This window comes from Aotus nancymaae, unplaced genomic scaffold (genome assembly GCF_030222135.1).
Source record: "Aotus nancymaae isolate 86718 unplaced genomic scaffold, 86718_ANA_hifiasm-v0.15.2.pri h1tg000010l, whole genome shotgun sequence".
NCBI classification, from domain to species: domain Eukaryota; kingdom Metazoa; phylum Chordata; class Mammalia; order Primates; family Aotidae; genus Aotus; species Aotus nancymaae.
Window position 1 is genome coordinate 27,117,909 of NW_026988421.1, and position 27,488 is coordinate 27,145,396.

Consider the following 27,488-nt stretch of genomic DNA (forward strand, 5'->3'; position numbering starts at 1 on the left):
CCAAAACGGACTTGGCCACAGACTCAAAAGCAATCACAAATCCTGGACCCTGAGATGGAAACCTGCCCTCCAGGAATGGAACCCTCACCTCAACCTAGAACCTATACCCTCAGACAGGAGCCTCAAGATCAACCCAGAATCTTGCCTGCAGAAATAGCATTTTCACCCCAAAATACCATCTCATGCCTCAGGAATTGAGAATCTTAGCACCAGCCAGAAAACTTCCACTTTCAGAACAAGTCCTGAATCTTGGTTACCCCTTCCAAAGCCAAGCCAGCCTCTTCTCATACAGAAATGAGCCGCACAGTGACATTTCATTCAATGACAGACCACATATAAGACATTGATCCCATAAGATTATAAACTCCTATCACCCACTGAGGTCGCAGCCATGATTACATCATAGTGCAATGCATTGCATTATCCTTCTATGGTTAGATGCATACGTACCCTTGCGTTACCACTGCCTGAGGTATCCAGCATAGTAATGCTATACAGGTTTGTAGCCGAGGAGTAATAGGCCACACCATACAGCCTAGGTGTGCAGGAGGCTACACCATCCAGGTTTGTGTAAGTGCACTCTGTGCTGACAAAATGCCTAACACAACAATTCTCAGAATGTGTCCCTGTTGTTAAGCCACACATAACTGTATTTGGTTTCTTTATTTTTTTTTTGAGACAGAGTCTTGCTCTGTCGCCCAGGCTAGTGTGCAGTGGCACGATCTCAGCTCACTGCAACCTCCACCTCCTGGGTTCAAGCAATTCTCCTGCCTCAGCCTCCCGAGTAGCTGGGATTACAGGTGCCCGCCACCACACCTGACTAATTTTTTGTATATTTAGTAGAGACGGGGTTTCGCCATGTTGGCCGGCCTGGTCTCAAACTCCTGACTGTAAGGCCGGTTGCCTCGCTGGGAGCTTGGACGCACACACCCCCACTTTTTGTCCGAAAGCTCGGACATGCTCGGGTTGTTCCCTTTTCCCCTTCTCGCACAGCCTGGCTTTCCCTTAAAGAACCCAGTATGCAAGCGGGGTCTTGTCTTTCTAGCCAATAGCAGCCGAGTCTTTCTAGCCAATAGCAGCCGAGTAATTCTAACCAATAGCAGCCAAGTCCTGTATGCAAACAAAGGTTTGTAACCTTACCCAATAGTAGTCCTGCTTTCCCACAACCAATCAAGCTCCTTCACTCCCTATAAAAACCCACGTCTGAGAGGAGTCTGTGCGACTTCTCCGGCCCCTCCTGTTGGACTGCAGAACCTTGCCCAGGAGCCTGAATAAATTCCTTCATATTGGATCTTCTTGTGTTGGCCTCAGTTTCTTCCTTTTAAACTCGGCAAGAACCCAAGAATAAACCTTACACTGACCTCAGGTGATCCACCCGCCAAGGCCTCATGCTAAGGAGGTGAAGCTAAGCCAAAGCCACCCAAAGTGCTGGGATTACAGGCATGAGCCACGGTGCCTGGCCCTGTATTTGGTTTCTTTAACACAACCTCAACTTGGGGGATCAGATGAGGTAACCCAAGATCCCTCAAACAGCTTCCTTCACATTGTGCAGTGAAGGAGGCAGGACTCCCTCATGCACGCAGAGCCCTAGTTTCCTGACGGGCTGCCCTCTGAGGCAGAAACCTTCATTCTGGTCCCTCACGACCTATCCCAACCGCTGCCTCCATCCCCTATGCCCACATCAGGGTCTGCACGTCTGGCTGGTCTCCTCAGCCCCACAGATCTGCAAATGCCTGCCTCAGAAAGGGAAAAGCCCTTCTGCCCTCTCAGGCACTGGCTAAGCCCTCTCAGTCCTCAAAAGAGGGGGTTTTCTGTGTGGGACTTGCGGAGGGGTGGGTGATGAAGTCTGTCCACCCAGACAGGGCTGGCCCTCCACTGAGTCCAAGGTCTGCCTTTGTCCCTGGGAGCTGGAAGAGAGGTCAGGGCGCTCAGAGGCAGAAAGAGGTCCTGGCTGTATCCTGAGGCTGACAGTGGAGAATGGATGTCACCCTAATGCGGATTCAGAGAGGCCCCAGGAAGAGGCCCAGGAAGAATCTGAACAAGATTTGGAAGATCAGACTTCCACAGTCCTGTGGCGATTCGGACTTAGTGTCTCCTCTGTAGAGTGTGTCGTGAATCCTGTCATGGGAGAGGAGGGGGGTTGTTTATGTGCTACTCAAATATGAGGGACCTGGCCCTGTGAGAAGTCCCCAGGCCCAGGGCAGAGACAAGCAGGCATTTCCTCCTCTCCTCCTTTACCAGCTGCTGCTTGGTTCTCAACCACTCTTCCGCATTCTGTTTTACTACAGGCCATCCATCCAGTCCCTCTTGCTTGTCCCACCTTTGACAGTTTTATAATTTAATAAGTGCTGAGCCCCAGGGTGGGGGTCTGGGGCTTTGATCTCCACTCTGGGAAAGCCAGAGCAACCTTGGCCTGTCCCAGCTGATTTATGGCTTGTGTGTGTGTGGCTGGGAACTGGCACCCAAGGGGAGGAGAGCCACCTGAGAAAGCCTGGCCACGGCGGGGCTGCAGGTCCCTGGCAGAGAAAAAGCTAGGTGCACATCACACCACAGGTGCTGCCTCTGCCCTTCTGGGAGCTGCCTGTGACAGGCAGAGGACATATTAATAATTGATGGTGTCCTAAGGGGTAGGGATAGAACCAGCAGCTCAGGGCCTGCCCAGCCCTGCTCACCTGTCTCTCTTCCTGGCTCCAAAACCTCACACCTGTGGCAGGAGCACAGGTCCCAAGTGTGCACATCCGGACCTTCCACAGAGCTCCCGGGTGCACGCTGACCACTGCCACAGGGTCAGGATTCAGAGACGGCAGGAGCAGCTCCCCAGCAGCTCCCTCTCCTGGACCCTCCTGTGAAGCTTCAAGTCGACCTTCTAAAGTATCTCCCGAGTCACTCTGCTTGCCTGACCGACTCTGGCAGAAGCCACACCTCTCTCCTTGCACAGAGGACTTCGGTGGACTCCTGCCTGGCCCCTCTCCTCCCCTCCCCATCTCTTGCCCCAAGAGCCTGCTAGGACATCTAAGTGATCCTGTCACTCTTCTGCTTAAAGCCCTTCAGTGGTTCCCCTCAGGCATCACACTCCAAGCAGACCAGCATCTGCATCACATTTGGTACCAGCGTTTTTCCCCCTCAGCCATCCCTCTGGAGTCAGCTTCCAGCAGCTCCTAAGAGCATCGTCCTACAAGGTCAGAGCCTAAGGATTTTCTTACTGCCCAGTCCAATCCAGCTATATGACATTGGGAAGGTCACTTTCCCACTCTGGGGCCAAGGGGACCTGAGATGAGAAAGCAGGTAGGGCAAAACAATCTCTATGATACATGTGGGTTCTGATGTTTGAATCAGTGGCCACCGGCCCTTCCACCAGGCGCCAAGCACAGGCTGCCAGACCTTCTCCCCTCGGGGAGAATGCGTTTAAAGGAACATTAGCTGGAAAAGCAGGGCAACAAAGGGAAAAGAAAGCAGAAGTGGCCTGGGCACAGTGGCTCACGCCTATAATCCCAGTACTTTGGGAGGCTGAGGTGGGCAGATCACTTGAGGTCAGGAGTTCAAGACCAACCTGGCCAACATGGTGAAACCCTGTCTCTACTAAAAATACAAAAATTAGCTGGGTGTGGTGGTGCACATCTGCAGTCCCAGCTACTCAGGAGGCTGAGGCATGAGAATTGCTTGAACCCGGGAGGTGGAAGTTGCAGTGAGCCAAGACTGCACCACTGCACTCCAGACTGAGCGATAGAGTGAGACTCCATCTCAAAAAAGAACAAAGAAAGCAGATGTGGAGGAGGAGGAGGAAGAAGGGCAGACCCTACTGCCAATACAGACCGATTGAATTGGACAAGGCGGGACCATGAGTATGTCAGGGCAGAGACCATGCCTAGCACTCACCTCTCAATTCTCCATACCCAGCACCATGCCTGGCTCAGAGCAGGCACCAACAAATGAAATGAATCAGCTGGAATATCCTTGCAGCCTCATTCTAACCTGATCAGGGAAGAATGCTTCCTCCCCTCCCTCTCAGGGGCACCTGGACATTCATACTTGAACGCACATACTCTACACTGCCCCATGCTCTGGGGAACATCAGCCTCTCAGCAGACACCAGGCAGGGGCTGGGGCAAGCCAAGTGGGAAGGAGAAAGGTGAAAGCTAGGAGCATGTGGACCTGCCATCATCTTAATCCTAGCAACCTCCCTGTCAACGTTCTTCCTTTTCCATCCTCACCCCAACTGCCAGAGCAGCCAGGATAGCATTCTAGGGCAACAAGCTAAAGAAAGCCATCCAGGTAAGCCAGCAGACATACTTCCCATCTCTCTCCCTGCATCCCAAGAGGGGTCCTCTCTCCTCCCCCTGCCCTGTCCCCACACAGACAGTCTTTGTGACCAGCAATATACTTCCACGGACAGAATGAGTGAGAGGGGGGTGGGACACCTCTGAGAGGCAAGGAAGCAGCTACTTAATGATTTTCTGCTGAAAGCTCCTTGGCCAAGAGGGCTGGGGTGGCTCTGGCCAGGGCTCAGCATCGCCGTACCTAGCAACAGCTCTGAGCCAGTCCTGAGCTCCTTCTCCTAAGAACACCCGGAATTCATGTGGCCTCCATACCCAGCTCAACTGGGGTAGTACTGCCCTCTCTGGGATGCTTTTTAAGATACAAAAGAGCTGTCTGGACACAGTGGCTCCTGCCTGTGAACCCAACTCTTTGGGAGGCTAAGGTGGGAGGATCACTTGAGGCCAGGAGTTTGAGACCAGCCTGGGCAACATAGTGCGATCCTGTCTATTCAAAAATTTAAAAATCTAGCCAGGGCCAAGAGTGATGGCTCATGCCTGTAATCCCAACACTTTGGGTGGCTGAGGCAGGCAGATCACCTGAGGTCAGGAGTTCAAGACCAGCCTGGGCAACATGGCAAAACTCCATTACTATGAAAAAATACAAAAATTAGCCAGGCAAGGTGGTGGGTTCCTGTAATCCCAGCTATTCAGGAGGCTGAGGAAGGAGAATTGCTTGAACCCAGACACAGAGGTCTCAGTGAGCTGAGATGGCACCAGTGAACTCCAACCTGGGCAACAGAGCAAGACTCTGTCTCAAAAAAAAAAAAAATAGCTTGGCCTGGTAGTCTGTGCCTATAGACCCAGCTACTCAGGAGGCTGAGGTGGGAGGATCACCTGAGCCCAGGCGGTTGAGGCTGCAGTGAGCTAAGGTCACACCACTGCACTCCAGAGCCTAGGCAACAAAGCAAGAAGTCTCTCTCTCTTAAAAAAAAAAAAGAAAGAAAAAGAAAAAGAAAAAATACAAGAGAGCTATTATTTTTAATGGCACATTGGCATTTGGTGCGGCCAGTGGCATTTAATCGGCAGGAGCCAAGGATGAGAAATGAATAGTTCACACCTAACATGCTAGCAGCTTCCCCTCTGGGAACTGAAGCCAACCCTCCTCATTTTCAGGTCACTTCCCTAGAGAAACCTTCCCTGACCCCCAAGGCCAGGTCAAGTTCCCCCCTTACAGCTCCCTAGTTTCTCCTTCAAAGCCTTTACCCAAAGGTAATTGTTTGAGTAAGAAATTACAGTAACAGTGAAGCAGAACAGGTAAAGGTAGCGGGGCCTCTGGCCTCCAGGAGATGGAACATAACACCCCATCCCTTGTGGAGCATAATCCCCCGACCCCTTAAGTGTGGGCTGCACACAGTCACTTCCTTCCAAAGAATGCAATGGAAAGGGAGGAAACTGTAACTTTAACTGCACAATGGAGAGACCTGCACTCCCTCAGCCAAGCGCTCAAGGTCGACATCAACAGCAATGAGTCATGTTGACAGCATGTGCCGTTGATACGATGCGAAATGGCACTTTACCTCTATGGTCTTTCGCTCCAAAACCTAAAACCACAATCTAATCATGAGAAGCACACCACAAAAATCCCAACAGAGGGACAGTCTACAAATACGTAACCAGTCATCCTCAAAACTGTCAAGGTCATCAAAAGCAAGGAAAGTATGAGAAATTGTCACGACCAAGAGGAGCCAAGAAAACATGACAACGGGCCGGGCGCAGTGGATCACGCCTGTAATCCCAGCACTTTGGGAGGCTGACGTGGGTGGATCACAAGTTCAGGAGTTCGAGACCAGCCTGACCAACATGGTGAAACCCCGTCTCTACTGAAAATACAAAAATCAGCCGGGTGTGGTGGTATGCACCTGTAATCCCAGCTACTCAGGAGGCTCAGGCAGAAGAATCACTTGAACTCAGGAGGCAGAGGTTGCAGTGAGCCAAGATCACGCCATTGCAGCCTGGGTGACAGAGTGAGACTCCGACTCAAAAAAAAAAAAAAAAAAGAAAACATGACAATGAAATACATCATGTGGCCATTAAAACTATAATGTGGCACTCTAGATGGGGATCCTAATCCAGAAAAAGGTCATTAGGAAAAATGGGGACAATCTGAATTAAGTGTGGACATTAATTAATAACAATATATCACTGCTGTCATAAGTCTTCCATACTAATGGAAGATATTAGTAACAGGGAAAGTGAGTTTGGCATATATAGAAACTCTGTGTCTTATTTTTGCAGTTATTCTGTAAATCTGATAGAATTCTAAAATTAAAAGATTATTAAAAAAAAAAAAGAGTGGGCCGGGCGCGGTGGCTCAAGCCTGTAATCCCAGCACTTTGGGAGGCCGAGGCTGGTGGATCACGAGGTCAAGAGATCGAGACCATCCCGGTCAACATGGTGAAAACCCGTCTCTACTAAAAATACAAAAAAAAATTAGCTGGGCATGGCGGCGCGTGCCTGTAATCCCAGCTACTCAGGAGGCTGAGGCAGGAGAATTGCCTGAACCCAGGAGGCGGAGGTTGCGGCGAGCCGAGATCGTGCCATTGCACTCCAGCCTGGGTAACAAGAGCGAAACTCCGTCTCAAAAAAAAAAAAAAGGCCAGGCGCGGTGGCTCAAGCCTGTAATCCCAGCACTTTGGGAGGCCGAGGCGGGTGGATCACGAGGTCAAGAGATCGAGACCATCCTGGTCAACATGGTGAAACCCCGTCTCTACTAATACAAAAAATTAGCTGGGCACGGTGGCGCGTGCCTGTAATCCCAGCTACTCAGGAGGCTGAGGCAGGAGAATTGCCTGAACCCAGGAGGCGGAGATTGCGGTGAGCCGAGATCGCGCCATTGCGCTCCAGCCTGGGTATCAAGAGTGAAACTCCGTCTCAAAAAAAAAAAAAAGAGTGGTACCTCCAAAGTCAGAGATGTTGGTTAGAATCCCATCCAGCTCCACCTCATACCAGCCATGTGATTTTGGGTAAGTTACTTAACATCTCTAAGCCTCAGTTTACCCATCTGTAAGTAGGTTAATAATTGTACCCACTTCACATGGTTGTTGTAAGATGAAATGAGACAAAAGGTGTCAAGAGCACAGCACAGGGCTGGGCACAGTGGCTCACACCTGTAATCCCAGGACTTTGGGAGGCCAAGGAGGCAGATCACTTAAGCCCAGGAATTTGAGACCAGCCTGGGCAACATGGCAAAACACCATCTCTACTAAAAATACAAAAAACTAGCCAGGGCCGGGTGCAGTGGCTCACACCTGTGATCCCAGCACTTTGGGAGACCAAGGTCGGGGGATCACCTAAGGTCAGGAGTACAAGACCAGCCTGGCCAACACGGCGAAACCCTATCTCTACTAAAAATACAAAAAAATTTAACCAGATGTTGCAGTGGGCACCTGTAATCCCTGCTACTCAGGAGCCTGAGGCAGGAGAATCGCTTGATTGCAGTGAGCTGAGATGGCGCCACTGCACTCCAGCCTGGACAACAGAGCGAAATTCCATCTCCAAAAAAATAAATAAATAAAATAAATATAAAAAATAAAATATTAGTTGGGCATGATGGTACATACCTCTAGTCTCAGATACTCAGGAGGCTGAGGAGGGAGGATCCATTGAGCCCAACGGGTGAGGCTGCAGTGAGCCATGATCGCACCACTGCACTCCAGGCTGAGCAGCACCAGAAGACCCTATCTCAAAAAAAAAAAAAAAAAAACGAAAAGAAAAGAAAAGGGAGGGGAGCACAGCATGGGCTCTAGCACATAAACGTTAGCAATTGTCATCTCCAGATTCATTTCTGTGCATTTGTCATTTTTGTTTCCATCTGTCTTCCCCGTAAAGGCTATTCTGGAAGTAGGAAGTGGTGAGTCCTCACCTATTAGGTTTCCCACCATATCCGCATGCCCAGGAGGGTGTCTGGCCCATGGCTGCTGGCCCTCAGCTGATGCTTAGTACAAGTCTGTTAAACAATGAAATGAGCTCTCCCGCCCACCTCCTACCCTCCCCTATCAGTTCATCCCACGAACCCCAACTCTCATCCTCGGAGAACCTCAGTTCCCTAGCCCAGGGCCAGAGCCCCTCCTCCCCTTGAAACTATCGCTAGAGCAGAGAAAAAGCCAAAGCCTCCCACCTGCCTTCCAGTGACTCCTGCCTATTCCCTCCTCCTCCTCTACTAGCCCTTTTTCTCTGAGCTCTGCCCTCTTACCCCCGACAAGTGTCAACACCTGCTCATTTCCCAAAGCCATGCAGGGAATGACTCCTGATAAGCATCTTTTAATAAACCCTGGAGCTGGATCTGTCATCCAGAAGCTATAGTCTCCCTCCTCCCACCACCCTCCACTCCCTCCCACTTCCTGGGCTGGCCCATTAGTGCCTCTGGTCTGGCCAGGTGGGACCCACAGGCTCCACAGGGCCTTTGGACTCTGGCTTGCTAGAAATGGCCAAAAGGCGGCCCAGGCTATTCCGGAAGCTGGCCCTCCTCATGGGCCTGCCTGTCTCAGCAGCCAGGGCCAGCTCTGCCTGTGCCATCCAGCCTGATGCTGGCCAGTTCACTTCCCTCCATCCCTGAGGCAGGTTTCCCAGTCGTTACCAAGGAGATCACTTGCATCCTGCCCAGGGTTGCCAAAGCAACCGGCTCAGCATGAAGCAGCCCCTTAGCTCTAGCCCTTGGGTGTGAAGGTCCAGGAATGAGACAGGCATAGACTAACAGGAAACAGGAGGCTCTGGCATGCCCTGGGCAGTGCCCAGCTCCCACCCTCCTTCCTACCCTCACTCTTCCTCCTCGTTACTGCTTTTGCCCATCCTGCCTCCATCTTGAGCTCTGCGATTTAGAACCAATGCCTGCACCTCACCATGCGCACCTTGGAAATGAGAACATGCCATCTGCTATGGACTGAATTTTACACCCCTCTCAATATTCATATATTGAAACCCTAATGCCCAATATGACTAATATATTTGGAGATAGGGCTTTTAGGAGGTAATTAACGTTAAATGCAGTCAGAGGGCTAAGGTCCTGATCTGTTAGGATTAGTGGCTTTATATAAGAGGAAGAGAGAAAGATGGCTCTCACTCTATACACACACACCAAGGACAAGCTATGTGAGGTCACAGCAAGAAGGAGCCACCTGAAAGCCAGGAAGAGGCCCCTCCCTAGAATCTGATCATATAGGCACCTTGATCTCAGACTTCCAGTCTCCAGGACTCTGAGAAAATGCATTTCCATTTATTTAAGCCATACAGTCTGTATTACTTTGTTATGGCAGAACAAGCAGACTAAGACAACCATCCCAGAGGGCCCAGGAAAAGAGTCCTAATATGGAGAAATTCTCCCCCAAGATCACTTTCCTCCCTGATCAGTTTTGGTGTCCTGGGCAGAAATCCCAGCCCTGCCCTTTCCCAGCTCAGCATTTCTGGGTAGCATTCTTCCCATTCATTAGGCTCAGCTTTCTCATGTATAAAATGGGAATACTAAGAGTCTCGCACAGTGGTATGCAACTGCAGTCCCAGCTACTCAGGAGGCTGAAGCAGGAGGATCACTTCAGCCCAGGAGTTCGAATCTAGCCTGAGTAACATAGAGAGACTCTGTCTCTATAATAAATAAATAATGACTGGGCACAGTGGCTCACACCTGTAATCCCAGCACTTTGGGAGGTCGAGATGGGTGGATCGCCTGAGGTCAGGAGTTTGAGACCAGCCTGGCCAACATGGTGAAACCCTGTCTATACTAAAAATACAAAACTTAGCTAGGCATGGTGACAGGCACCTGTAATCCCATCCTCTTGGGAGGCTGGGGCAGGAGAATCCCTTGAACCCAGGAGGCAGAGGTTGCAGTGAGCCGAGATCACACCATTGCACTCCAGCATGGGCAACAAGAGCTAAACTCCATCTCAAAAAAGTTAATTAATTAATTAATTAATAATGAATAAAATGGAAATAATACCTACCTCTCTTTTATTGGGAGATTAAATGAACTTGTTTACATGAATGCACCTAACATAACGTCAAGCATCAGAACTTGGACTTCTTAAAAATCCTTTCGAGTTAGGTGGAGGAGGCGTGTCAAAAAAAAAATCCTTTCATTGCTGGGTTTTTTGTTTTTTGTTTTTTCCACCTATGAGCAATGGTCCTGCTGCCCATAGATGTGGGCTGGAAATGCTTCCAGACTTGCCCATGGGAACCCAGATGAGCAGGTCGGCTTGGCTGTCATGCCCAGCCCTTTCATCTTGGCCTAAGACAGAAGCCTGATGGCCTCTGTGAATCTCTCAGCAGCTCAAGATGCCTCATTCCCTCCTCTCCCAGCCTGCCTTCCACCACCATTGGTGCTGTTGAAATAAAATCACCACATGCATCTTGCTCAAAAGCCGTCCATGGCTCCCAATGCCTACAGGATAAAATCTAACCTCTTCATCCTAATATCATAGGTTCTCCAAGATATGACCCCAGCCCACCTTCAAAGACTAACCTGTTAAACTGCACACTGGGGACTCCACATCCAGGCAAGAGAGCTGCTCACCATCCCTGAACACACCCTGTGTTTCTCTGCCTCTGTGCCTTTGCTGCCAGCCCTTCTACCTCCCCTCCAAATCTCCCCCATCCAACCCCGGGTTCTCCTCCTCTGAGAAACCTGGTCCCACCTCCTCCAAGCTTGCCAGAGTTTCACTTTGAGAAACACTGGCCCCAAAGAACTGCAAGTTTCCTCCAAAGTGTCTGATGGATTTACTGTCTAAAACCCTGAAGAAAGCGTAAGGGGCAGAAGGCTGGGAATTCCAGACTAGCACAGCCCTCCTGATCCTCTGGTTAGCCAAGGGAGAAAGTGTTAAGCACCCCATGGTGTGCCCTTTCCCCGCCCGAGGCTCTGTCCAGAGACTCACAAATTACTCCCCCAACTCTCTCCCACAATGAAAGACAGAGCCCACTCAAGGCTGAATGCTGCAGGGGCAGAATAACACAGTGATCACAGTAATAAACACTGAAGTCAGAGAGCCCTGGCTTTGATTCCCAGCCCCATCAATTTCTAGCTGTGTGGACTGGGATAAGTTACTTAACCTCTCTGAGCCTCTTTTCCCCCATCTGTAAAACAGTGACAATGCTACCTCTTTCTGCAGATTGCTGGGAGGGTATTAATAGAAATAATCCACACAGTAACCACCCAGTACATGGTAGCTATTGTAAATATTATTATGATAATTAACATAACAGGGTTCAAAGGTAAAACTGAACTGAAAACCAACAGGGCACGCAGGATTTGTGCTCCAGGTTCAACACAGGGCTGGCGCAGCCAGTCACTCTGAGGAGGCCACCAGGCACCCCCCAGATCTGCCTGCTGCATTCCCCGGGGGTGGAGAGCTGGATGAGCTCACCTAATCTGCAAGCGTCATGACAACCAAGGAAGGAGCCCAGACAAGAGCTGAGGGAAGATCTGTGGGTTGACCAAAAAATGGAGACCTTGAATATCCCATTATGGCAACTGAAGCGGGGAGGGGCATGGCAAAGATAGTACTTTGGGGGAATCACTCTGGCAGCATCGAAGGAAGGACCAGAGGCAGAGTACCCAGTTAGCATGGCAGCTTGGCAACATCTGGGATGAGGACCCAGGTCAGGGAAGTAGCAGAGAGAATGCAAAGGCAGAAAAATGGCTAGGGGCTGAGCACAGTGGCCCTGGCACTTTGGGAGGCCAAGGCAGGAGGTCTGCCTGAGCTCAGGAGTTCCAGACCATCCCAGGCAACATGGCAAGATGTCATCTCTACAAAAACCTACAAAAATAAGCCAGGTGTTCTGGCACGTGCCTGTGGTCTCAGCTACTCGGGAGGCTGAGGCAGGAAGATCACTTGAGCCCAGGAGGTCAAGGCTGCAATAAGCCAAGCTCCCACCCCTGCACTCCAGCCCTGAGAGAGAGAGAGAGAGAGAGACAGAAAGGAAGGAAGGAAAGAAGGAGGGAGGGAGGGAAGGAGGGAAGGCAGGAAGGAGAAAGAAAGAGAGAGAAAGAGAAGGAAGGAAAGGAAAGAAAGAAGGAAGGAGGGAAGGAAGGAAGGGAAGGAGGGAAGGAGGGAGGAAGGAAGGAAGGGGGGGAGAAAGAAAGAAAGAGGAATAAAGAAAGAAGGAAAAGGAAGGAAGATGGAAGAAAGAGAAGAAAGAAAGAGGAAGAACAAAAAAAGAAAGAAGAAAGAAAGAGAAAGAAAGAAAGAGACAAATAGCTAAGACCTTGTCCAAGAATGAGCCTTCCCCTGCCCTCACCCTCATCCCCAGAGAGTAGTGAGGAAATTCAGGGTCTACAGATGAGTTCTCATGGCTCACTCTGGCCCACCACAAGAATCAAGACCCTTAGTCAATCTTGGAAGCGCCTCCTTCAGCCCCCAGGAGCCTCAGTCATCATAGAAAAGAGACTGGAAACAACAGGTGTCTGGCTGGCATCACACTCAGCCAGAGCTGGAGGGGCACAGCCTCCCTACAGCTGCCACAACCAGTGACTTTGTGAAGTATCCAGTTCAAGAAACACCCCCTTTTGAAAGATGAGAGGTGTACTCTTAGGTGTATACCCAGAAGAACTCAAAACAGGTGTTCAAACAAAGACTTAGATGCAGATATTCGTAGCAGCATTATTCATGAAAACCAAAAGGTAGAAACAACCTAAAGTCCACCAGCTGATGAATGGGTAAGCGAAATGTGGCATGTTCTTACAATGGAAGGTTATTCAACCACAAAGGAAAAGAGATGCACTCTACAACATAAATGAACCTTGAAAACAAACATTATGCTAAGTAAAAGAAGCTTGGCGCAAGAGGACAAATACTGTATCCTTCCATGAATATGACATGTCTGGAATAGGTGAGTCCATAGAGACAAAGGGTAGATTCGTGGTTGTCAGGGACTCAGGGGAAAGGGTAACAGAAGTGACTGCTTAATGGACATGGGGTTTCCTTTTGGGATGATGAAAATATCCCGGAATTAGGTAGAGGCAGTAGTTGCACAATAACATAAATGGACTAAATGCCACTGAATTATACACTTTAAAATGGTTAATTTTAGGTTATGTAAATTTTACAATAAATTTAAAAAAAAAAACAGGAAGTAGCCCAACCAATCTCCATCTATGGGTGACCACTGGGGCTGAATAGCTCTACCCATGGGCTTTCCTAGGATGCCTGTCCGTCAACACTTAGCACTGAGCAGGCAGGCACTCAGAAAGACCAGGGAAGGAGGAAAACCTTTATTCTCTGTATTTTTCTCCACGAAATATGAACCTCCTGCACACCCCACCCCAGTCACTCTGTGCCCTTCACCGGAAACATATACATAACTTCCATATACATATGCTTTATATTACATATCATATGCACATATACTCTCAGGCCCCTCCACACCTTTACTGTCTGTGCCTTTCCCCCTTCTCCCACACCCTAGGATTCTGCTGCATCCCTTGCCATCTCTCCAATTCCTCCAGTTACCTCCATGTCCAGCTCAGATCCTCCCCTGATGCCCCTTCTCTGACCTCTGCCCGCACATCTGGGTTTTGACAGTCTAACCAAGCAAACACTTGATTCCATTCACTCCCTCATCTTTGCCTTTCGAGTAGATCTCCAGCCTGTGAAAGCCCAGAGATGTCTTAGCCCTGAGCTGGGCACATGGGAGCTCCTTGGGCACTGCCTGTTGGTTCTAAGCCCAGAGCTACACTAGGGACCTCTCCCCGAACACTCCTAGACCAACGCGGTTCAGAACCTGGTGGGAATCGCCAGCAGCAGAGTGGGGTCAGCATGTTCCCAAGAAGACCAAAGTCTACCACCTGCGAGGCGATGGTGGAGTCTCATGTCATGTCAACCTGACAGCCAGACCAATCTTAGATCTCCAATCAGGCCCAAGGTCCCTATATACCAGGTCCCTTCCAGTTGTTTTAATTAAAATGGTGAGGAATCAAGAGATTGCAATTATGTAAGGTGAGAAGAAAATCAAGACAGTCACTCTACCCCTACTCCCAGCAAATTTCTGGATGAGCACTGATAAGAATTAGAGATGAATTCTGGCTGAGTACAGATGTCATCCCAGCAGAACTCTGGGTTAGCAACACAGCCTATCAGGTCAACACCAACACAATTAGAATGGACTTCTGGCTGACCACTGATACATCAGGGAAGACTCGTAGGTCAATGCTGATACTTTAGAAGGGAATTGGGAATACACACTAAACTATTACAGAATAAAGGTGATGGCTCTATTAGGGTAGAAAGATGGGAAGAAGCCCCTAGAAGTCAAGCTGAGAAGGAGGATCAGTGGACCCCGGACGAAAGACAGAGGCAACAACTGGTGGCCTTCATGGGCACATTCTGTCCTTCATGTCAGGCTTAGTGGGAGCGGGAGCGGAATCCCCATGGCCACCTACAGTAGGTGTGTGGATGGGACCCCACTCCTGCCTTCTGCCAAAGACCTTAGCCACAGAGAGCTCAGATTCCCATGATTCGAAATTTTAGATTAAAAAGGTACAATTACTGGGGGGCTCTCTAGGTTTCCATACAGTCAAGGATGGAGTAAGGCCTTCTTGGGAAGATAGTCTGCAAATATTAAGGGCCAAGTCAACTCACTGGCCCCCAGCTAACCCCTGCCCCCGAAGGACAGGGCCCAGTTTTGCCACGTTAATTTGGGCAAATCATTATTCTTTTCCCTCATTATTCTCACTTGCAGAGAAGGTTGAGCTGAATGATATTCATTGATTCATTAGGAATCTGTTTCCAATGCTCAGAAACAGTCTTCATACTTGCTAACACTGATAGCTTATTTCTGATTACAAAAATAATACTTATTATCGAAGTTTTAGAAAAGAGCAAAATATAAAAAAGAAAAAATTCCATATGATCCCATACCCAGAGGAAATTACTGTTAGCCTTTTGGAAACTTTACAAGCATTTTTGCTTGTTTTGTTTTTGTTAAAGTTTTTTGCATTCGTATCACTTTTTAAACAAAATTGAGATCATACAGTCTTCACAACTTTGTATTCTGTCATTATACTGTGAGCATTTTCCCGTTATTAAATATTCTTCACAAATATAATTTTAATGACTGCATAGTACTCCACCAAGAGTATATGCCATGATTACTGAGCATTTAGGTCATCTACCTCGTACAAACAACACTGCCATGAACATTCTAGCCTAGTGCTGTAAGTATATATGCCTGCATTTCCACTTATTTCGGATCAATTCCTCTAGGTAGAATTACAAGGTCAACAAATTGATTTTTTTTTTTTTTTTTGAGACAGAGTCTCACTCTGTTGCCCAGGCTGGAGTGCAGTGGCACGATCTCGGCTCACTGCAACCTCCACCTCCCAGGTTCAAGGGATTCTCCTGCCTCTGCCTTCCAAGTAGCTGGGATCATAGGCACGCGCCACCATCCCTGGCTAATTTTTGTATTTTTAGTAGAGACAGAGTTTTGCCATGTTGGCCAGGCTGGACTGGAACTCCTGACCTCAAGTGATCCACCTGCCTCAGCCTCCCAAGGTACTGGGATTACAGGCGTGAGCCCCCGCACCCGGCCAACAAATTGATATTTTTAAAGCATCTTGACATGTATTGCCATATTAATTTCCAAAAAGACACAACAAATCCATTGATTTTCCTGAGCCAAGAGAGAGCTGAAGTTCTGAAAGAGCTAGAGTATTCCAATGCAGGACAATGCTCCCGTCTCTCCTCCTCTTCCCTGGTCTTAAAAGTTAAAAAAGACAGAATTCCAACTCAAAAGATAGGGGTCTACAGCCTAGCACACAGCACCGAGGTCTGGCTGGCTTTGGGAGCCTAAAGCGAGCCTTGGTTCTCCTCATCTGTAAAATGGGTATAGTATGATTAGCTCTGCTCTGCTGACTACCCCAGGCAGTGTTCATGCTCACTGAAAATGTGTTTGTGAAAGTTCGATGCCTTGTGTTAAAGGGCCCTATTATTATCCTTCTCATAACTTGAGGGGCTGAGGAAGTAGGGTGTCCTTTGTGAAAGCCCAAGTGCTTCCCTTCCTGGCTTTCAGCCATCATGCCCAGGACAACTGCCGCTGGTTCTGAGGGTGAAAGAAAAGCACCTTCTTGAGGGAATTTAGTAGGGTCTGAGGGCCCGGGAGGACCCAGCAGTGTCTCCCAAAGGTCAGAGGCAGCATAGGAAGCTCCAAGACAAGAATGGCGGGCTGGGAACTGGGAGACTGGGCCTAGGGCCACCCTGAAGGTGCTGAGTGGATCTGGGGGGCAAGGGTAGAAAGCAAAGCCATTCCTGGTAAATAAATGTCCCTCTGTTTCAAGGCTCCCAGCCCCTCTTTTCTAGGGCTCTTGACTGGATATCTGGTCTCTAGGAAAACCAGAAATCAAACTAATTCAATGGATGCAAAAAGCCAACGGCTGCAAGGACCCCAGGAACCAGCAGCTCGGACCCTTTTTTCCAGGCTGCTGTAAGCCCATCCTGAATTCTGAAAACCCTCCCATTGGAAATGCAACTAGTGCTCCCAGCCTGGTCTCCCCAGCCCTAGATCGATGGAAAGGAGACCGAGGTGGCTCCCTGGAGAAGCTCAGTCGGACGACCTGAGCTTCCCTCCTCACTCCCCACTCCCCTATCGACCTGGCAAACGTCCTTCCCCACCTCTTCAGGCTCGCCTAGCACCACGGCCTGAGGGGACTCCAGTGACGTTGCCAGCGCTAGCAGACAGAACTGCGCAGACCCCGCGGGACGCCATCCTCCATCATCATCGCCACCGACTGCCCCCCACCCCCAGCCCTCTCCACCGCCAGACGTGCAGCCCCGGCCTCCAGACACGCACAACAGGTGTCGTCTGTCAGTGCTCCCCAACCACACCTCCCTGGCCCTCCACCTGCGCCTCAGTCCTCCAGCTGCGCCCGGCCGGCCGGGGAGCCTACCTTTGAGGTTCTGGGGGTGGCCTCGCGGCGCGCGGCTCTGGTTTCCTCGGGGCAGCGAGGGGATACTGGAGAAGTTGTTACCCATGGCATCCGGCCCCAGGGTGTTCGGCGCTCACAGGTCGGGGCGAGGCCGGGCCGGAGCGGAGGTGCGGTGTGCGAGTGTGCGCGCGCCGGTGCGCGCCGCCGGGGGAGGGCCCTGCTGGGGCTGCGGCCGGGGGCGGGAAGGCCGCTCCTCTGCTTCCTCTTCAGGACTTTGCGGTCCTTGGCGGGTCCCGCCCGCCGTGAATGCCCTGGCGCGAGCGGGCTACCTGCCTCCCATGCCCCGCGGCGGGAGCGGGGGCCACTGGCAGGCCCCTGGGCCGGGGCCGGGGGCGCCCGAGGCTCCCGGCTTCCTCCCGGGGGCGCTCGGGTTCCGGCTGAGGGTGGGCGGCGCGGCGGGTCCGGCGCGCTCCCCCCGGGCCATAGAGTCAGGGCCCCCGACGCGGGCTCTCGGCGTCTCCGAGGCAAGCTCTGTCACCGCCCAGCAGGGACGGCCGCGGCGGCGACGTGCGTGGCGCCCTCCCGCCCGCGGGTGTGCATGGAGCGGGGCTCGGCGTTCTCGCGGGGCGTGCTGGACGCTCCCACCGCGGCTGGTGTCCCCCGACCGCCGCGCTCCCGGCCGGGCCGGGTCCCTCCCGCGACCGCCGCCCCCGCCCCCCGCCCCGGCCGTCGCCAGGATTCCCTCTCTCCGGTTGTTATGGTGACAGCTGCGCCTGTGAATGAGCGTCTTAGTGACACGCGCGCGCCTGCTTGGCCAGATGTGGCCCCGGGACGCGCCGCGTTCCCGTAGCTGCAAGTTATCGGCGGCGCGAAGGCGCCAGGACGCGGCGCGGGTCGAAGACCTCAGGCGAGGATGGCGGCCCCCGGGGCTGGCCTTCTTCCCAGCACGGAACCGTGGAACTTGCACTTGAAAACAAGGGGAGCAGGGCCGCGAGAACGCCAAGCTCCCGGATGCGGAGGCGGGCGAGCCAGCGCTAACGTTCGGTTTCCCTAGCCCCAGGTACCCGACCTGGCGCACAGTGGAGAGCTCAGGGAAACACGTCAACGAGGGAGCGGATGCTTGAATAAAGGAAATTGAGATTCGGACCCCGGCACCTGACCCCGGCTGTCAGCCTGAGTAGGGGCGTTAGGGCAAGGGTTCAGAGCAGGAACCCCGGGCAGTCTCCCTGCTGCACGGATGCCACTGGGGGCCTTTGAATTCGCACGGACCAGACCCACAAGCCTGGGGCTCTGGCCAAGCTGAGGGAATAGATCTCCGGGACAGATCATCAGAAGACCACCAGCTCTGAAATGAGTGGTTCTATCAGCTGTAAAAGGTGGGGGAGAGGAGCCTCTGCGGCCTATGGCAGTCAAAGGAGGCTTCCTGGAGGAAGGGGGCTTCTGCAAGTGCCCTGCTCATGTGGCCAGCGCATTCCTGTAGCTTAGCACTGCACCAAGAATCCTACAGGAAGCGAAAGGGAAATCATTCTTCTGCCTGCACCTGGGGCATCTCTCCTGGTCTATCAGGGATGGAAGATATTCCAAGCTTTCCCCCAGGGAATCAGCCTTCCTGCTCCCCTAAGTCATCTCTAGCTCCCTGATCTGCCTTCAGCAACCGTGGTCCAGAGTCCAGTGAAGACATGGGTGAGCAGGGGGAGTCACATTTATCTTTTCTATAATAGAAGTCTCTTCCCCGAGTCTCCATTTGGCGGGTCCTTGTTATCTAGGCAGAATTCATGTCCTGACCTTCCCTGACTGTCCCAACTAAAGAACCCCCTCCACTCTCAGTCACTTTCCATGATATTGCATTTTATTTTCTTCATAGCTTGTATATGGAATTCGTTTACAAGTAGCCTTTCCTCCTTGTTTATCTCCTGCCTCCCCTGCTAGAGCATGAGCTCTGTGAGGGGAGAGCACAGGTCAGTCATGTTCACCAGGGTGTCCCTACCCCCTGGGGGAGTGCCTGGCACATCACAGATTCTCAGAAAATAATTGTGGAATGCGTGCTTCCCACTGCGGGCCGGGAGACTCCACTGAGATCCTTGGGAGCAGAGCCTCCTGAACCGCCCTTTATTTCCCTCTCCTGCTCTCCTCTCTCCATCCCCATTCCAGGCATCACACCCTTAAATGTCTGGAACTCCAAGCAAGCTACAAATATCTGTGACAGCCGCCCTCTCTCTGGGATCTGGAGGGAAAGACAGACCCGACCCCAGCCTCCAGCCTCCCGGATGCCCAGGATCACGTGTGCAAGCAGCTGCAGATGGCCACAGCAGGTCGGGGATGGTTGTCTTATTTATGGGCAGTATCTTCCCAAAGCTCACTCCCAGCTAATGACTCATGCGTCAGAAATCCGTGGGCTCTGAATGGCAACACACACACATGTGCACACACACTACTACACTATCACACACTCACTCCTATATAAGCACACACACTTATATTGCCCCTGAAATCTCCTGCAATGAAGTCACTGTCAGTGGCCACTAGGATCAGGCCTTTCACAAGTTAGAACAAATATGAGGACTCTCCATAGTTGCGACTCATTCCCCTGGAGTGTGTGTGAAGTACAAGGGCCTTGCTAGGATTTACAGACAGTGGCTCCAGAGAAGCCCAGCGTGGGCAAAGGAATGGGGGAGGGGATGAGGCCCCAAAGGTAGAGCACGGCCAGGATTTCTCAAACTCCTGACCTCAGGTAATCCACCCGCCTCGGCCTCCCAAAGTGCTGGGATTACAGGCATGAACCACCTTGCCCAGCGAGGGGATATTACAGGCCCCACATGGCCTAGACCTGGGGCTATGGGCAAAGCAGGGGAGAGAAAAAGAAGGTCAAAGGGAAGGAGGGAAGTGAGGGCCAGAGGTAGGCACTCACCTGAGTCCAGAGGCAGCCCCGGTTCTGCAGCTCAGAGCAGGCTGATTCCAGGGAGTCCTAAAGGAAGGTGAGAGGCATCAGGGACAAAGGCAGGGAACTGAGGGTTGAGGAGCTGATGGGAGGATCAACAGGGCTGAGATAGGATGAGGCAGCCAAGGCATCCCTGGTGCAAAACTGAAGGAGGTGCTCACTCCCAAGTTCATGCAGATACCAACCTTGCACTTGCATGAGCCTGGGAATGAGGGCCTCTTACATTTCACCCCCTAGGCACCCCCCTGACCCCAGCTTCCACCCTAGTCCTTCAGGGAGCTCTGTACTGGAACAGAGGACACCACTGGTAGTGTCAACTGGGTCTCTGGCCAGGAAGGGACCTAGAGGAGGTTGATGTGGCTGCACAGGACCCAGAGAAGCTGAGTGCAACCCTTCTGAGGAGTCCTGTGCCCCAGAAACTCTTCCCTGACAGGGACTTGGGGTAGACCCAGCTCAGAGGGTCAAAGAAGACCAGCACTCTCCATACCCCCAGACCTTGGGCAGAACCCGGAGGCCTTCCTGCCATCCTTCCCCAAGGCAGCTGCTGGGAAACATGAGGTGGGGGGCAGGCTGGGTGGTGGCTCTGATCCAGAGGACCCTTCCCAGCCCCATCCTAGAAGGGAAGAGGGAGAAGGACCCTGCCAGGGAGACTGGGCTGGGGGAAGCTATCAATACCCACAAGGTGGTGTTCCAGCACTAGTCACCGTGGCAACACCCACCCACCCCCAGCAGTGTGGATTCTGCCAGCAGTGCCTGACAGAGTGGGTGTCAGTGCATACATGTTCACTTCTGCGAACACCTGAGTCCTTGTATGTGCATGCGTAGTGTTGTGAGTGCACACACAGGCACGCAGGACAGGGAGGCCCCGGGCAGGGATCTGGGGAAGCTTCCTTCAACAGCAGCTCAGCTCCCACCTTCCCTTCCTTCCCTGTTGCTCTCTTCTGGCTGGTTTCTTTTGTTTTTTTAAGACAGAGTCTTGCCCAGTGGGAGTGCAGTGGCACGATCTTGGCTCACTGCAATCTTACAACCTCTGCCTCCTGGGGTCAAGCAGTTTTCCAGCCTCAGCCTCAGCTTCCTGAGTATTTGAGACTATAAGACTATAGGCACACACCATCACCACGTCTGGCCAATTTTTGTATTTTTAATTGTTGGCCAGGCTGGTCTTGAACTCCTGACTTCAAGTGATCCGCCCTCCTCAGCCTCCCAAAGTGCTGGGATTACAGGCATGAGCCACCACGCCTGACCCTGTTTATGTTTTTTAAGAGATGAGGTCTCAGTTTGTTGCTCAGGCTGGTCTTGAACTCCTGGCTTCAGATCTCAACTAGGCCTCCCAAAGCACTGGGATTATAGGCATGTGTCACCATGTCCACCCAGCCACCAGCCCATAGTTAATCACACTATCAGAAAAGCTGTGGGGGGAGGAGGTGGTGTCCTGCCTGAACTTCAAGGAGTCGGGGGACAAGTTGGAGGGGTAGATCCCTGAGTGCCTGTGCCTGATGCTTAGTGTATGCTCAATAACTAGTTACCAAATGAATCAATGAATTAAAAAATGAATGGATTAAGCTGTCAGGCCCTCCCTCTGAAGGATGGAAGTCTGTGCTGCCCATGCTAGCATGGAATGGGCCCTATGCCATCTTATTCCCAGGTATTTTTGGGATTCAGCTTCACTCATTGCCCAGTGACCACTTATTGAGCACTACCTGTGTGCCTGGCACCGAGCGAGGTGCAGTTTCCTTGCTGGCACCATGGGGCAGCCTGTCCTCTGCTTTTGTGCATGCCAGTTCCAGTTCCCCACCTCCCAGGCCCAGGTTCAGAGCCGAACATACAGTAGGTCTGATCACATAGTTGGGCTGGGCAGGTTGCTCTGAGCTTTAAACCTTTTTGATCATGCACCCTTAGCAATAATAAATTTTTAAAGCATGTACACTAATTATGTGTATTTCTTTATTTACAATTTCTATATATACCCTACTGCATTCACATTGTGTATATTATAAAACATACACCAAATAGACTAATGAGATTGAAAAATGGATCATCTTGCCCTTCTCCTGGAGTACACACATGCTCTAGACTAATAATTCTCAAACTTAGATGTGCATCAGAATCATCTATGAGGCCTTGGGGAGAGGGGGAGAAAGTTACTAAAATGCAAATTCCCAGACCTCACCCCAAGAGATTTAGATTGAGCAGAATCTGATCAGGTCATTTACTGATCACACCTAGGGAACTGCTCCACATGGTCACGTGTTCTAGTTGTGAGGATGGTGTTTCGAGAAGGCCTACCGGCTTTCTCAGGGAAAGCTGGACACCCCATGGGGACCAGGCCAGTACTGGCTGCCACCCAAGCAGGGCTAACCTTATTGGAAGAGGTGACTGTGCAAGGAGGTAGCAAGGGAGGATCCCAGATCCTTCCTCTGCTCCACAGACAAACTTGCCCCTGGGAGGTGGCCCCTGAATCCAGGATCAATTGTGAGGTCTTCATAGACCCCCAAACTCTTATTTTGGAGCCCAACCCCATCAGGCCAAATGTGCTAAAATATACCACATTCCACGTTAAACATAATTTTCTTGCAGTAAACATTTTGAAAGGATTTTTACAAATTTGGCTTTTGGAATCACTGGACGACAAGGGAGTCATTGAATTTACAACTGGTTTTATTTCTAAACAGTCGTGCATGTGTTGGATGTCTTGCCAAGTGAGAAAAAAACTATGATTGTCTTCAAATATAATGAAATGTTTATGAGTACTACATTTAGTAATTAATGACATTGATACAACACAGGCATTTAAGTGAACACTTATTAATTTTGGTTTTGAAGTTTTCCTTTCATAACTTGAGGACAGTAATGTTTTTTTCTGATCCCAAGCAGATGCTTTAAGAGTTCATAGGCTTAAGTACCTACAGTACCCACAGAAAAAATCCAGACCTGAGGCCAAGCATTCTGAAGTTTGCATCTGGAAGGACAGAAGGAGGTTCCTCCATGAAGCAGAAAGGAAAATGCCCGATGTTGGCAGGGCGCAGTGACTCACGCTTGTAACCTCAGCGCTTTGGCAGATCACCTAAGGTCAGAAGTTTGAGACCAGCCTAGTCAACATGGCAAAACCCTGTCTCTACTAAAAATAGGAAAAATTAGCTAGGTGCAGTAGCTCATGCCTGTAGTACCAGCTACTTGGGAGGGTGAGGCAAGAGAATCACTTGAACCTGGGAGGCGGAGGTTGCAGTGGGCTGAGATCACACCACTGCACTCCAGCCTGGACAACACAGTGAGACTCCATCTCAGAAAAAAAAAAAGAGAAAATGCCAATGTTAGAAACAGGACAGTGTGTCTCCATCTGAGAAATTTGTGTACTGACTTCAAAGTCCAGCATCAATGGCTCTATCCCAGGGCCACTTGCTCAGATAATTGTGACAGGTGACATTTATGAAGCATTTGCTCATATGTCCCAGGCCCTGGTCTAAGCACTTCGATGCATTAGTTCATTTAAGTCTGAAAACAACCCTGTGAGGTAGGTACTGTTTTTGTTCTTGTTATTATTACTAGTATTATTCCTATTTTACAAATAAAAATGCCAAGACTTGGGGAAGCTAAGTCACTTGCCTAGGAGCTGACAGTTGAGGCATGGAGGCAAAGCTCTAGGACTCTCTGAGTCCAGATTCCCATGATACTGTGGCCGCACCAAGCTGGAATCCCTTCACGTCCCCAGCCTGAGGGAGACCCCTGTGGTAGGGGAGGCCTCCTCACTGAGTTCCTGAACCAGCCCCCTCCTGCTTGAGGACACCGAAGATGCCTGGTGGCTTCCGCTCAGCTTTCTGAAGTTAACCAGGGAGCACACAGCTACTGATTAACACAAAACAGGGTAAAAGAACAATAAAATCGAAGAAAGCTGCTGGAAATGGCTGCAGTACGCCCAGCATCCTCTTTTCTCTCATAGATGTTTTAAATGGCCTTTACTTGGCAGGGAGGCCCTTCCAAGAATGTTACAAAGACCAGAGAATCATAAAAGAAAAGTATGATAAATATGACCACATAAAAATGTAACACTCCTTCATGGCCAAAGTTGAAAGACAAATAGGAGTCAGGAGGCACCTCTCCAAGAAGCCAGCAGTGTTAAATCACACTAAATGCCTTCAGCGTGAGACCCACGACAGGCAGCAGACACTTCTCCAATTGCTGCTGGCAGTGTGACATCTCCCTTCCAGGCACCCTTCCCCAGAGCAGTCCCAGAGGCACACCCAAGGGTGCTCCCAGGGGAGGGTGGCTCTCTTCCCAGGGAGCATAGCTGGTGGTTTTCCCTCTGCCGAAAGAGCAGTCCTATTGTGTGTCCCGCCTCTCCCTTCCTCTCCCCGCAGTTCCTCCCTCCAGCTACCACTAGGCGACACTAGAACTCCATTAGAATCCCCTTTGTCACTGACAAACGTTTTTGGAGAGCCCTCAAGCCAATCAAAACACCTTAAAAATGTTTATGAGGCCGAGGCCAGGTGCGGTGGCTCACGCCTGTAATCTCAGAACTTTGGGAGGCTGAAGTGGGCAAATCGCTCGAGCCCAGGAGTTCAATACCAGCCTGGGCAACATAGTGAGACCTCATCTTTACCAAAGAAATATAAAAATGAGCCAGGCGTAGTGGTGCACATCTGTAGTCCCAGCTATTTTGGAGGCTGAGGTGGGAGGATCACCTGAGTCTGAGGAGGTTGAGGCTGCATCAAGCAGGGATGGTGCCACGGCACTCCAGCTTAGGCAAGTGAGACCCTGTCTCAAAACAAACAAACATACATTTAAAAAAATAAATAAATGTTTACAGATTGCTCTTTTCTTTCTTTTTTTTTTAAATGAAGTCTCACTTTGTCACCCAGTGGTGCAATCTCGGCTCTCTGCAACCTCTGCCTCCCGGGTTCAAGCAGTTCTCCTGCCCCAGCCTCCTGAGTAGCTGGGACTACAGGCACGTGCCACCACACTTGGCTAATTTTTTGTATTTTTAATAGAGACAGGGTTTCACTGTGTTAGCCAGGATGTTCTCAATCTCCTGACCTCATGATCCGCCCACATCGGCCTCCCAAAGTGCTGGGATTAGAGGCGTGAGCCACCGCGCCAAGCCTTTTCCTCTTTCAAAATGAAAAGAGTTTTGCTGATGAAACATATATCCTTATAGTTTCCATTAGCTACTTCATGGTAAAGAAAATATGCTCCTGAGAAAACTAGCCCCCTCTTCAATCACTGAGATGTTCCCTCTGAGCACGTGCACTTCTCTGAGGCCACTTTTCACCTTTCATCCTAGGTGGGGTTTCCAGCAGCAGAGGAGACCACGCCCGGCCTGCTTCATTCTTTTAATGGCTGCATGGATCCCATTTTATGGCTGTGTCATACTCTATTTGAACAGTCCCCTGTTGATGAAATTTAGGTTCTTTCCAGTTTGCTTGTCATTAAAAGAGCGATAATGAACATTCTTGTTTGTTTATCTTGGATACTTCTGCAAATCTACCCATGGGATGAATTCAGACTTTGTAATTACGAAGTCAAAGGGTATGTGTATTTAAATTTTTGCTTTAAATATATTGCCAAACTGTTCTACAAAAAAAACTACCAATTCTTACTCTAACCATAGATGTACAAAAGTAGCTATTTCCTTAAGCCTCACCAACATGCAGCAATCTTTCAGTTGCTAACGACTTGGCAATTTTTAAAGACAACTGGTGGTTTCGTTTCTTATTTAATTACGAATTTTTGGGCCGGGTGCGGTGGCTCACGCCTGTAATCCCAGCACTTCGGGAGGCCGAGTTGGGTGGATCACGAGGTCAAGAGATCAAGACCATCCTGGTCAACATGGTGAAAACCCGTCTCTACTAAAAATACAAAAAAGCAGCTGGACATGGTGGCGCGTGCCTGTAATCCCAGCTACTCAGGAGGCTGAGGCAGGAGAATTGCCTGAACCCAGGAGGCGGAGGTTGCGGTGAGCCGAGATCGCGCCATTGCATTCCAGCCTGGGTAACAAGAGCGAAACTCCATCTCAAAAAAAAAAAAAAATGAATTTTTGCAGGATGTGGCCGGGCTTGGTAGCTCACGCCTATAATCCCAGCACTTTGGAAGACTGAAGCGGGTGGATCACCTGAGATGGGGAGTTTCAAACGAGCCTGACCAACAGGGAGAAACCCCATGGCTACTAAAAATACAAAATTAGCTGGGCGTGGTGACACATGCCTGTAATCCCAGCTATTCAGGAGGCTGAGGCAGGAGAATCGCTTGAACCTGGAAGGTGGAGGTTACAGTGAGCCGAGATTGTGCCATTGCACTCCATGCACTCCAGCCTGCGCAACAAGAGCAAAAAAGAATTTTTGCAGGATGTTTGGTCATTTGTCTCGCGCTCTCTCTTTTTTTTTTTTTTTGAATAGTCTGTTCAAATCCTTTACCCATTTTCCTACAGGATTGTTCATCTTTTTTGTTGATTTATATGAGCCTTCTGCAAATTAAGGGAAAGAGGCCTTTGTGTGGCCTATGTGTGACAAATACCCTTCCTTCCGTTTGTTATTTTTATTTTGCTCATTGGTATTTTTGCCCATAGAAGCTTCTAATTTTTATGACTCCTACTTTGTCCATCTTCTTCTCCACGGCTACTAAATTCTGGGGTCTGTCCAAAAAGACCTTCCTTAGCCTCCGATAATGAATAAATTCATATATGTTTTCCTGTAGAATTTGTATGACTTTAATTTTTATGTTGAATCTTTGAACCCTGTGGAGTTTATTTTGGCATGAAGTAAAGATTGCTCCTTAATGGCTCTCCAGTGGTTCCAGCGCCATCTGTTAGATGGCCTCATTTCATTTTCAGCCTCTGTCTTCCCTTAGGGCTACGTGGCTCTGTAGAGTCACCAGAGTGGGGCCCACAGAAGTGCCACAATGCTTTCCCCAGGTCTGCCAGGACCCCTCAAAGGCCTGTGTCCTCAGGGAAGCGGAGAATCAGGCCACCAAGAGACAGAAAGGGCACTGCACTCTGCTAGACACACGGAACCATAGTCTCCCAGTCCTGAGAAGCAGAACACACATTCAATGCCTTCCCTGTGGAGGAAAAAGGAGCGAAAGAACTGTCAGGGGAGAGCATGCTCACCATATACAAAGCAGGAAGACGACCATACCCATATTTATGAAAACACACATGCATACACACACCAAATATGTACACATGCGCTACACACCTACACATACAAGTGTACACACATGTGTACACAGGTATATAGACACATCTCTCACACATCACATACAATGAGTTTCTCCAGTAGGGGGCATCTAGTCCTAAAAACCCTCTCGATAACAGGAATGCCAAGAATGGTGAAACCAGTGTTTCTCAAATAATATCGAGACTCCTTTGCAAAGATAAAAAAAAAATCTGGAAGACTGC

General features: G+C 50.3%; 1 protein-coding gene and 1 long non-coding RNA gene across 2 annotated transcripts in view; one reads left to right on the top strand and one right to left on the bottom strand.

Moving 5' to 3' along the window:
• The window catches only part of NEURL1 (neuralized E3 ubiquitin protein ligase 1), a 100,666-nt gene extending 82,717 nt beyond the window's left edge, over positions 1-17,949 (bottom strand). The window contains exon 1 of the mRNA XM_012439468.3: positions 17,182-17,949. Within this exon, the coding sequence (XP_012294891.2) occupies positions 17,182-17,266 (85 nt within the window). The 5' untranslated portion in view covers positions 17,267-17,949. The remainder of the gene's footprint in view (positions 1-17,181) is intronic.
• The window catches only part of LOC110568726 (uncharacterized), a 36,681-nt gene that overhangs the window by 5,463 nt on the left and 3,730 nt on the right, over positions 1-27,488 (top strand). The window contains exon 2 of the long non-coding RNA XR_002478935.2: positions 16,915-17,089. This is a non-coding gene — a long non-coding RNA (uncharacterized LOC110568726). The remainder of the gene's footprint in view (positions 1-16,914; positions 17,090-27,488) is intronic.